A 12,260-nucleotide genomic window follows, 5' to 3' on the forward strand; every position below is an offset into this window, starting at 1 on the left:
GGTACCCTGACTGGGAATTGAACCTGCGACACTTATTTATTTCTTTTTAGAGAGGGGAAGGGAAGGAGAAAGAGAGGGAGAGAAACATCAATGTGTGGTCGCCTCTCTCATGCCCCCTACTAGGGACCTGGCCCGAAACCCAGGCATGTGCCCTGACTGGGAATCAAACCAGCAACCTTTTGGTTTGCAGGCCAGAGCTCAATCCACTGAGCCACACCAGCTAAGGCTACACAGTAATTTTTGAGTATTCACTAATGTTTGTGCACTGTGCTAAGCACTTTAAGCTCTGATAGAGGCAAGCATTATTACCACCCATCTTTTCTGAATGGAGAAACAGAGGCACAGAAAGAGATCACACATTGTACATCGTTGAGGATGACACCCAGCCAAGGAGACAGGCAGGAAGGAACCATGCAGTCAGACTGACTGCTGTGCTGATTCATTCCTCACACCAGCCTGCTGTGATGGAGGTTTCAGCATGGAAGAGAAGTTTATGAAGACACGGTTCCAAACACGCTGCTTTCTTCCTAAGTGCTGATATATCCCTAAAGGTTTAATTTGACCCAAACAGTGTCATTTCAGAGCCTGCTGGAGTATTCTGTACCCTTGAGAACGGGTTCTGTGACCGGGTTCCCCCCCAGTTCTCAAAGTAATCCAGCAGCCGAGGGATTCTAATGCGATGCGCTGACTGACAGCATTGCTCTTCCTTCGGTTTAGATGCATCCACTTCCTTTCCAATTCAGCAGTGATGGCTTTTTAAAAGCAGGAAATGGTGGTTTCTTCTAATAAAAGAAAGATCCATAGTTCTGGGGTAGAGTATAATTCTATTGGTTCTGTGGCAGGAGGGCTGGTTGATGAGAAACATTGGACGAGTTAGTCTTCTTCCTTGAAACTCAGTTTTTCCAGCTACTATTCAATGACAAAACTAGATTACGGCATTACACGGCAATAAGAGAAAATGTCTGGAGTCTTCCAGAAGCCAAGTCCTACAGAAATGTAAGTCATTACTACTGACGGAAATAATAGCACATTTACAATAAATAAAGAGTATTTATGCTTTCAGAAGGGAAGTAACTCACTGGACGCAAAGTTTAACACTTAGACTTTGAACTAATCAACTATTAAGACATTTGTGAAATAAATGACAAAATATGTAACAGCAGTACGGTCATATCTTTAAATGCAAACTTGAACCTCCTGCTGTGAGTGGAGGAATTCATTTACTGAGAATGAAGATGTTTTCATCTGGTTTTTGAATTTAGATTAAATGTTTCTATGCTGGCATCCATTCCATTAATTCTCACAGCACATCTATGAAACAGAGAAGGTTAAATTTTTATAGCAAATGTCAAAAACTGAAGCACAGCATAATCAACTCACTCCCAGTTACAGAGTAAGAGGAGCCAGAGATAAGAAAGAGCCAGATTTCCTTGGTCCAACATGAAACTTAGGATTGGTATTTTATAAGAACATGCAGCCAAATAGCAAAAATAACTTACTCTTTCAATGACTATTGCAGTGTTTCAAGCTGAGTAAACCACAACTTCGTAGAAGTGGTAAATTCAGTTCTGTAACGTGCTCATCGTGTTTCTGATGTGTGTATATGTGTGTGTCAGTTCTATGAAATCTTATCACAGGTATAGATTCACATATCCATCCCCACAATCATGCAATGTATTTTTAAAGTACAAAGTAATTTCATTTCTTTCAAAAACAGTGAGATTTACATTAGCTGTAGAACTGACTAGAGATATCTGGAGGTTCTTCAAATGACCACAAGGGCATGAAAGAGAGATCTCTCACTTTCAGAAGATTTATGACAAGGCTACATGAAAAAGAAATAAATGCAGGTTTTGGGAGGAGCTACTAGCAAAGTCTAGCATGTCCTGAGGAAAGCATGCTTGCTTTTGAGTGGCAAGTGAAACCCTGCATTCTTTGAGGGAATAATGAGATTCTTTGGGGGAAAGAATAAGATTACCTTTGGAAAGTTAATGAATTTATTTTAAAAAAATTTTGTTTATTTATTTTAGAGAGAGGGGAAGGGAGAGGGGAAGAGAGGGAGAGAAACACTGATATTTGCAAGAGATACATCAATCAGTTGTACATCAATCAGTACATCCCCATCCGGCCACCCAGCCTGCGCAACCCAGGCGTGTGCCGGGACTGGGAATTGAACTGGTGACATTTGGGTTTGCAGGCCGGCAACTCAGTCTACTGAGTCACACCAGCCAGGGCAGAAAGTTAATTTAAAAGCTTATGAGGACGATATAAGGAGAGTGTCAGGCACTTCAGGTGAAACACCTTGGATAAACAGACAAATTGGTTGATAGAATGATAAGATGGATATAGAGACGTAACTAAAATATTGGTAGTTTTTAAAAACTGATTTCAGATTTACTTTAAGAATGAGAAATAATCATACTAACTAGATTAATATGTTTTAGGTAAAGAACAACACTCACTTGGTTGTAGACATGGAGTAAAAGAGAACAGACTCTCTTCGCCTTAGCTCAGTGCACATAACTGGCACTTGATGAATATGTAAGTAATGGAATTGTAAACCACAGTAAATTTAAAAAAATCACCTGAAATAGTATATTGAGGTAACCTAGACTTTCACAGACTGATAATGTAAAAAGTTTCTGAGAAAAAATGAAAACTAATCTATACAATTATAATCAAATCCTACCAGTTTTGGTTGAGGCATAATTTTAAAAAACTTAGAACAAAATGTCACCATTCAACTAAGTGTTTACCCTGTATTAGCTTCAGAGAAAGAAGTAGATTAGAACATTTGCAGTTGAGTATTAAAAATAAATATTTTGGAGAGCTAAAGAAGAGCTATTTGGGGCTGATACTGTAAGCAGCATAGCCCATGAAAGCTGTAATAGGTAATTATTATTGTTAAGCAATTATGCTTTCCATAAATGTTAGTGGTCTTATTAGGTCTGAAAAATAAGATTCTAAATGGAGAGGTTAAGATTTTATCTTTAACTTACTGTACTGTTTTTCAGAGAATAGCACAGTTTGAGATTTTTATAAAGCTCTTCTTTAAAATACAATGGACAAGACAAGGCATGCTTGGGAAGGTGCAGTGAAATGGTAGATCCTCGTAAGATAAGTGGAAGAGTGAACCCATGGCACCTTTTGCATTCTAGGCTGTTATCCTGGAGAGGGACCTGGAGGCTGGGGTGTGTGGGACACGTGGAACGTGCCCAGGCACTAATTTGCACCGGGTGTGTGGGAACGAACGTGCCCCGCACTCTCGTGGGGCGGTGCGGGGGCTGGCCCCCCGGCAGTGGGTGGGTGCCGGCACCCGAGCTTTAGTCTGCTCCACAGCCACCTGCACCCCTGCAGACGGCGATCTCTTTCTTGGGCAGATGGCCACCAAGTCAGTCAGCTGAGTGGGGAAACCGCATTAAACTAGAGGAGGCAAGGTTAATATGTAATATTAAGATCAAAAGAATAAATATGTGATTCGGATGGAATGATATTTGGGAGTGTGCCCAGAGAGGATGCCAACATCCTGGCGAACGTTGAGAACCTCGGTGGGGGGGGGGGGCGTTGGGGGCGCAGTCCCAGGCATGCCAAGGGTTTGGTGAGCACGGTCTGTTAGGTCCTAACAGCTTGATAAAATCTTAAAGATTAAGAAACTTCTTTAAGGGAGGAAAATACTTAACATATTTTCCAAATTTAACCGATGATCTCCTGGGTACCAGTGCATTCATTACTAATGCATTCATCTTACTATTCCTTTTTGGAAAGATTTAAAAAAACTTAATAAACAGTTAAGCAACTTTGCTCCCGGCAATCTCCTCAGCTTCAATATTGAATTAGAGAATCCAGTCAACTAAAACTAGAAAACAGAAAAACTCAACCCATGGTTCTGTTTTATAATGTTTATTTTAAAATCATCTGTTTCTCTGAACTGACTGGATTGCCAACCAGTGTTTCTTGTATTTACAGGCGGTCCAACAGAACACTGTCCAACGTAAGGTCGTCCTCCTGCTTTTGATAAAAGGATGAACTACCTTTTTATACTATCAGGCCCTTTCTCAGACTTTCTTCTGTTTTGGTGTTGTGCTGTCCTTTCATTTGTGAAGTGACGGTTATAAAGCATGACAGTTGTTACTAGTTGGTTTTTCCTCCTCCTCCTCCTCCTTTTCCTCTTCCATCTTCATGTCTTCAGAAAATATTTAGCAATGCTTTACCTCTTCAGATTTTAGAAGGAGATTTTTTAAATCAATTCTTAAACACCCCAAAATACGTAAATTAAAAAGAAATAATTTTTTGCTTTTTCCACACCTTTCTCATTCTCTGTTCCCTTCTTTCCTTTGTTGCAATTTTAATACTACTATTGCAAGAGCTAAGAGTTATTAAATGCTTTACTAGGCACTAGACTTTGTACTAAGCACTTTTTTGGCATTGTGTTACCTAATACTTAAAACTATCCTATGAGGTAAGTATTACTCCCCCATTTCATAAATGAGGAAACTGAATTCCAGAGAGGGAAGGTCACTCGCTCAAGGTCACATGAGTGGCAGGGCTGGCATTCAAATTCAGGTCTGCTGGACTCTAAAGCTTAGGCTTTCTTCTGCACTAACTTACATTTAATTTGCTTTAATATGAACTAATCAGGCTTCTTCATACTTCCCTTTAGATAAACTTAAACACTCCTGCTTACGCTCTCACTGTTTAAGCATGCGTGTGAGCTATCTCACATCTCACTTTCGGTCCGCCTCCCCCATTCAACGTGAAGCGAAAGCAGCAGCACGGAAGGCCACGCCAGCTGGGAACTTTTCATGTTTCAGTTTAAAGTTTAACTTTTGGAGTAATAAGATTTCTTTTGGCTATAAGAACTTTTCCCAGCAGATTGGAAAGGATGTTCCCCATGTTTCTTCCTCAAGGAAGGTCTGGAATAATGGCCATCAAGACAATTACCATCTTTTTAAAGAAACACATACGATTCTTCCCTTGAAGACTTTTTGATTTCCTAATGGGGTATAAATTACATAAACTATGCACATTTTCAAAAACCATCGCAGAATCTGAGAAATTGCATGACCATTATCACCGAAGTTTTACAATATTAAAAATGCGAGGGGCTGGGCCAGGCTACAGGGATCAAGGTTGAGAGCTTCCATTCCGAAGTCTGGTCCAGTTGGGTCCTGGCTTGGCCACTTGCGAGCTGTGTGCCCTCGGCCGTCCTGAGCCTTAGTTTTCTCACCTGGAAGAATGGGGCCAATGACAGTTCCTAACCTCACAGCTATTATGGGTGAAGACGGAGCAAGTCAATATGGTTAGGGCCCCATAAATTCTCTATTTTGTTACTGTTTTGTTGTTGTGTTATTGTTACTACCACTTTGTGGTAACTCATAAAATGGTACACAAATTTCAGTCTACTACCACATATCACTGTATCCATGCCAAAATATTAAGAACCGTTGATTTAAAAAGTCAGTCGTTATGATGCCCATAAAATTAAATGGGTTAATCTATCCATCTGTAAAATGGAAATTAGCATTTATTTAGAATTCTTCATACAACTAAGGAATGCCTGGGATTCCTTGGATGATACTACAGGGTACCATTACAACAACTTCAGTAGAGAAGGCCCTCTGAGCATCATGCCAAGTAGAGACAAACTTTCAACCACTGGCCTTTTTATACTAAAACTACAACAGGAACAACATACAGCAAGAGATGAGTGTAGGGACTTATAATTCCTCCTTTTCCCAAAAGGAGTCAACACTTGAGCTGCTAATTTAATGCAGATATTTGTCATTTTGAATTTTGCTGTTAAGCCGCCTTTAGGTGCAGCAAAATGGAATACTGCAAAAAAGCACAGATGGTATCAAGCTGCTCACATCACAAATGTAGGCGTGTATCTCCCGCCCTTGTGAAATATGTTTCAGCCTGGGCTTGCTCAAGTGCACAGGCTGGTTTTACAACATGTGAGTGTGTGTTCAAATGGCTCCATTAAAAAATGTTAACAAAATATAATAAAAGCATATATTATTCATCCATTGTCCCATCAAAAATATGATACTGAACCATGAGAAACTGCAGAGAATTAAGCATAACTCTAGAATACAAATGCTTTTATGTACAGGTTTCTTGTTTGTTTTGGTTTTGCTTGCTCTTACCTGAGAAGATTTGGCAAGCTTCTGAAGGTACTCCTTCTCGATCTGCTTCAGTCTGCTGTTGGCCTGAAAAACATGCGCACGTGAACACACACACAGTGACCTGTGAGCGTGGTATCTCTTCCCCACGCCTGTCACCAGCAGCTGGGACGGCTGCCCGCTGCCCCGCCCTCTTGGAGCAGCAGAAAACCACAGGGCTTGTCTTTGATCTAACGCCAACTATTCATCACTTAAAAAGCAAACGGCAAAAGCAAAAAAAAAAAAAAAAGATCTCTCCTGCCAATTATTAGACAAACACAGACTTCTGTGGAGAGAAAGAGAAAGGGAGAAGAAGAGACAGAAATAGACACAGCACAAGTGTGAGGGCTCAGAAGGTAAAGTGGGGAAGGGGAGAGGAAACAAAGGAGAGGAACAGGAAAAGGAAGAGGGGGAGAGGGAACTGGAGCAGGGGAAAGTAATGCTCTTTCCCTTAGTTTAAAGAGGTAAGAAATAGATGTTCCTGGACAGCAGCAGATAGGAGATTTTTGGATTCACTGAGCAGAGTTAAGCCCCCATTCTGCCTAACACACAAGAACTGTTTTTTGAGGTGACAAATATATCTAAATCAAACAAGATTTATGTCCTGGAAGTAGAGCGGCTTGCCAGAGTAAGTCCACGTAGAACTCGATCATATCCTTGCCACTCGAGTGGCGATCTTTTGTCATGTGACCTGCTTCCTGCTCTCTGGAACCCTTGGGATCCTCCCTCTATCTTGAGTCTGGAAGTGTCATAGTGACATGCCCTAGACTAGGTGGCTTTCCCACTGCATTGTACAGGCACTAAGGAGACTCTTTCAATCTCAGCTCGTCCTTCATCTCTAAAGGAGGTTTGGCTCACCACTCTCATCTTCCTCTCTTTTTCCCTTGGGGTGTGTATGTGTGTGTGTGTGTGTGTGTCTCTCTCTCCCCCCCTCCTCCAGCTGTGATTGTTGGACCTTTCAGGTTTAGCATTGTTTTTCTTTTCCATTTCTTTGTCTTTTTAATCTGTTGTAGAGTTTTCTAAACTTTTACTTTTAAATTCCCCATTGGATTTTAAAAAATTCTGCCACACTACTTGTAATTTTCCAAGAGTAGTGTTGATTTCTAAACAGTTTCATCACTCTCTATTTCAGAGATGAAGAAACTGAGGCACAGAGAGGTTAATAACTTGCACAGCATCACACAGCTAGGAAGTAGTAGAGCCAGGACTTGATCCCATGCAGTGGAGCATGGGTGCTTTACCAGCTAGAGCAAGTTGCGTACTGCCTCTCAGTACAGACCTATTTCTCTTCAGATTGTTAACATCATGTTCACCTACACATTTTTATGTCTGTACCTACACACACACACACACACAGAAGTTTTTTTCCTGCTTTCTAGAATGCCTGTGTTTTTTTGAGTTCCTCTTTTTTCTTTGCTCTGCCAGCCTGGCGTGGTCTCAAATTTTCATTTAGATACTTTCCTGAATTGTCTGCTGATCTGTGGTGTTCTTTCTAATTTAAAGTGAGACCTGTTCACATGGGCAGGCTTGGGTTTAGGTGCATGTCATCACAGGGTGTCACACAGCAGCCCGGGCTCTCCCATGCCAGTATGTGACTGGACATTCCTCTGGACCACTTCGCCCAGAGCTGCCTGGCAGCAGGGATCTGGCTGCTCCTGTTTTCCAAAGAACAGCTCGGTGATCAGGGTATTGACTCCTGCAGAGTTCCATTTTCATTTTTACCCTCGGCTGTACCTGGGTCCCTCTCTCATTTCATCTCTCCAGAGAGCAAACCAGGAGTAGAGACCAGGGCAGACATGGAATAAATTAATACAGTTGTGAGTACATGAAACAGAGTTTATTCTTATATTATTATTTAAGTATTGTATTTATTTGTATTACAACTATAATTCTACTTTTGCCCACCCCTGTAGATTGAAACTCTATTTTCAATGTATGGTATTTGGAAGTGAGGTCTTTGAGGTGATTAGCTCATGGGGGGAGCCCTCATGAGTGGAATTAGTGCCCTTAGAAGAGGCCAGAGACATAGCCATCTGTCTGTCCTGTGCAGATAGAAGAAGACGGCAGTCTGGGACCCAGAAGAGGGCTCTCGCCAGAGCCTGACCGTGCTGGCACTCTGATCTCAGACTTCCAGCCTGCAGGATTGTCAGAAATAAATTGTTCTTGATAAGTCACCCAGTTTATGGTGCTTTGTTACAGAAGGCAAACTGACTAAGACAATAGCCATATGTTTTATGGACTTAAGTTCAAAAGCAGTTCTTTAGAGTTTATTTAATAAATCTCACTGTATCTATAATCCCTTTGAGGACACCGGGTAGTTTTGTTTTTCCCAGAACAGACAGGGCAAGTGACAGTCGCTATTTTTCTCTACTAAGCCATCAGACTCTATTCTGGCTCTATAATTAGTAGAATTAAAGCCACTCTGAACCTCTTGAGGTTTATTTGTCTTGGTGCACATTCTGCCAATATTTTTAAATCACAAAATGCTTAATAAAGTATGTATTGCTTATTTAATACATACAGAGCTCTTACCATGTGCCAGGCACTGTTCTGAGTGCTTTAAAAATATTTACTCACTAGGAAATAAAAAAATTATAGTGTCATAAAGATTAAGCTACTTTCCCCCCTAAAACAGTTGGAGTCAGAGCTGCTGGTTGGTGCCGGACAGCCAGTGTCTCAGCTGCAGCTACGCCTCCTGCACGCAGGGCCCCACAGACGCAGGGAAGTTCCTCCACAGCTAACCATCCAACTCATTCACCCATTCCAGGCAGCTGCGACTAGAGCACTGACCAAAGCAGACAAAAACCTCTCCCTGCCTCTACAGAGCTTCTATCCCAGGAAGCAAACAAAATAACTTACAAAAGTAATAATATGTTAAACGGTACAAGTGCTATGGAGAAGATAAAGCAGGAAGGAGAGAGGAGAAGCAATGAAAGGTAGGGGGTAGTTCACAATTTTTAAAATACGGAAGTCAGGGAAGGCCTCGTTGAAAAGGTGGTACGTGAGCAAAGACCCGAAGAAGAGGGAGGTGCAGGCGGTGAACTCCTGGGAGAGAGCAGGCTGGGCACTGGGAGCCGGGACAGAGGCCCCGAGGCGAGGCGGAGGCACACGGCACAGTGTGCTCAAGGCACAGATGGAGCGCGCGGCCCGGTCTGTGTGCGACGTCTCCCCGGGCGGATGAGGTCTGAGCGCAGGAGGGGACAGATGCTGTGTGTTGTTGTGAGGAATGTGGTTTCCACACGGGTGACGTGGAGAGTCACTGGAGAGTGTTCAGTACAGAGGTGGTAAGATCTAACGTGAGTGTTCGTGAGATCACTGCAGCTCTTGTTTGGGGCAGGAATCCTGCACAGGAGCCAGTCGACAGCCTATCACAAGTGATCCAGGATGTAACAGGGGAGGTGGTGAGAAGCAGTCAGATTCTGAGGAAGATTTGAAAGTAGAACCAATTGTGTATGATACAAAGAAATGAATCAGGGATGACTTCAACATTTTTGTCTCAGGCAGCTAGAGGAATGGGTTGTCATTACCTTACATCAAAATGTGGGTGGGAGAGGCTTTGGGGGGAAGATCAAGATTAGTTTGGGGCACATTAAGCTTGGAGATATCTTTGGCATGTGGTGTTGAAGTGACTATTGGGCTATTTGAGTCTGGAGTTCATGGGAGAGGTCCAGGTTAGAAGCACGAGTACATTCAGACATCACTGGTATATGAATGGCATAGAGAACCATGCTGCTGGATGAGACTTCAAGGCTTCAAGTGTATGTAAAAACAGAAGTCCAAGTACGCTGAACCCTGAGCCTGTAAACTCAAGGAAGCTGGAGATGAGAAGGAGAGCAGACAATGGCCAGAGACAGAAAGGAATCGGCAATACGGAATCCTGAGGCCAAGCAGAGAAGGTGTTTCAAGGACCATCCACGGTGTCAAATGCTACAGAGAGGTCATGTACAGGAAGGAACTGAGAAATGACCACACGGCTTATGCATGTGGAAGACATCAGTGATTTGAAAAAGAGCAGTTTTACTGTAGTGGCAAGGATAAAAGCTAGATTAGAGGGAGCTCAGGAGAAGAGGAACTGGAGCAGGTACAAACAATTTGCTCAGAGTTTTGTCACAAAGGGCAGAAGACAAATGGACTGGAAGCTGCAGGGGAAGAGGGTAAAGAAAGGGCTGATTTGTTTGTTTTGGTTTTTGTGAGATGACAGAACGAACGGCATGTGTGCAGGCTCATAGGAAAGACCTGGCAAAAAGAGGCAAAAACAGGTGATGCTGGAGATTTACTGGAGGCGTGGCCTTGAGTGAAGGATAGGGCGTGGGATCTGGAGCACAGGGGAGGAGGTGGCCTTTGCTGGAAAGTGCAGGTAACCCAGCCCAAGCAACAGAGGAGGGACTTCTGACTAATTCCATCTTCTCCATGAAGTAGAAGGAATGATTCCTCAGGTTCACGTGAGGATGGTGGGGACGCTGTTGGGAGACTTGAGGTGTGAGGGAAGAATATGACTAGTCATCCGGGCAAGTGGCAGGGCACTGAGGGATACAGCATGAGTCCCAGGGCTCCAGGAAGCATTATGGTCCACTTGAAATTAGCAATAATGAATTTAAAGTGAGACCAGATGGTGGCGCATAAAAATCCTAGAACTTGTAATAGCTAAACAGAGCAGAGTCAGTACTCTGAAGAATAATGAGAAATTACATAATTTCTTGAATAATTGAATAATATATCAACCTCCAAGGCTTTTCCTCTATATTTGAGCCTAAGTCACAGCTGCCTGGATTTCTGAAGTTCTGAAATAAATCTAAAAACCTCTAGTTGAGCATGGTTGATAATTTATAGCTAATGTATCATGCAAACTGTTTCCAAACCGTTTTTGAATAATTTTATTCTCAGGATGGTATTGACTTACATTTCATTTCCATACATAAATTAAGTTAGGGTTAGCTATTTGAATCCAAGTCTTATTTTTATAGCTATCATTACTATAGAAAAATACAGTTTTCAATAATCATCTAAGCATGGCCTGAACAGGTGTAGAGTAACAGATGAGGAAAAACTCATAATTTTGAAGTGGGCAAACTTGTTTTGCTGTTGCTGTTGTTTCGACCTCACTGCTCCCACGTGTGCCTGGCCATGCCCCCCGCCCTCCACCACGCTTCTCTAGGGACTCCTCCTCACGCTGTTCTTCCTTGTTAAAGAGCCTGCTGTGTTGGTCTACTTTCTTTATTTCCCATCAAAACCTTGGGTTTAAAATCCTACTGGAAAGGAACCCACCAACCAGTTTTCAGTAAGGTATCGACGGCTATTAACTATCTTAATGTTCTACCCTTTTGTTGCAGGGTACTTTGCATTATGTCATAATTCAAAAAAGCCCTTCATTCCTTTATTTTCCATTTCCTATCATTAATGGTGAAACTTTGGACATTCATGATTTTCAGGACAGTGATTTAGAGGGAAGAAATTTAAGAAGGTCTTTTAGAACATTTCTATTTAAGGCAAAGCCAGATCTTATCAGATTTTTCCTTAAAATATAATAGCCTAAGTTTCTGAATAAAGAGGACTAAAAAAAGGTTGCTTCCCAAATTCTTTAAACATAGCACAAAGCTCAGATTGTTATACAGCATTTTCTCCTCACGAGCTCTGCAGGCATCCATCTGAAGCATCTTCAAAGGCTGTGAGCACACTCACGGTGGTGCCAGATGTCACTATGTGACTGTGTGGCACCCCATCCACATAATGACTCAGAGAACTCAGGACAAAGATTTATATTTCATTTATTTTAATTTTTTCAATTTAGAATCTTCACAGAACTTTCAAGCTTGAAAATCTCTACATATTACTTCAAGTTAAAGGCACATATTTGGAAACATAAATAAAATTCGTGATTTCCGCTGGACCACGGTGGAGTAATTGGGACCACAGTTAATCTGCTACAGCGAACAGCTAGAAAACTGGACAAAATACAGAGAAAACTTTTTAGAGTGTCGGGAAACAAGAAGCACAGGATTGCAACCCTGTGAAGAGAAGTGAAACAAATGAGGGAAACCCGACAGTCACCCTTCCTTCCTGGAGGCCCACTCTGGGCCCAAACACATGGAAACCGCTGTG

The 12,260-nt window shown here is 42.1% G+C and overlaps 1 protein-coding gene across 4 annotated transcripts in view; it reads right to left on the reverse strand.

Annotated features, from left to right (window-relative positions):
* Positions 1–12,260, reverse strand: part of CEP112 (centrosomal protein 112) — a 334,383-nt gene that overhangs the window by 82,485 nt on the left and 239,638 nt on the right. For all 4 annotated transcript variants that reach the window (XM_036033460.1, XM_036033461.1, XM_036033459.1 and 1 more), the window contains one exon: positions 6,147–6,209. In XM_036033460.1, the coding sequence (XP_035889353.1) occupies positions 6,147–6,209 (63 nt within the window). The remainder of the gene's footprint in view (positions 1–6,146; positions 6,210–12,260) is intronic.

This window comes from Phyllostomus discolor, chromosome 8, assembly GCF_004126475.2.
Source record: "Phyllostomus discolor isolate MPI-MPIP mPhyDis1 chromosome 8, mPhyDis1.pri.v3, whole genome shotgun sequence".
In the NCBI taxonomy this organism is placed as follows: Eukaryota; Metazoa; Chordata; class Mammalia; order Chiroptera; family Phyllostomidae; genus Phyllostomus; species Phyllostomus discolor.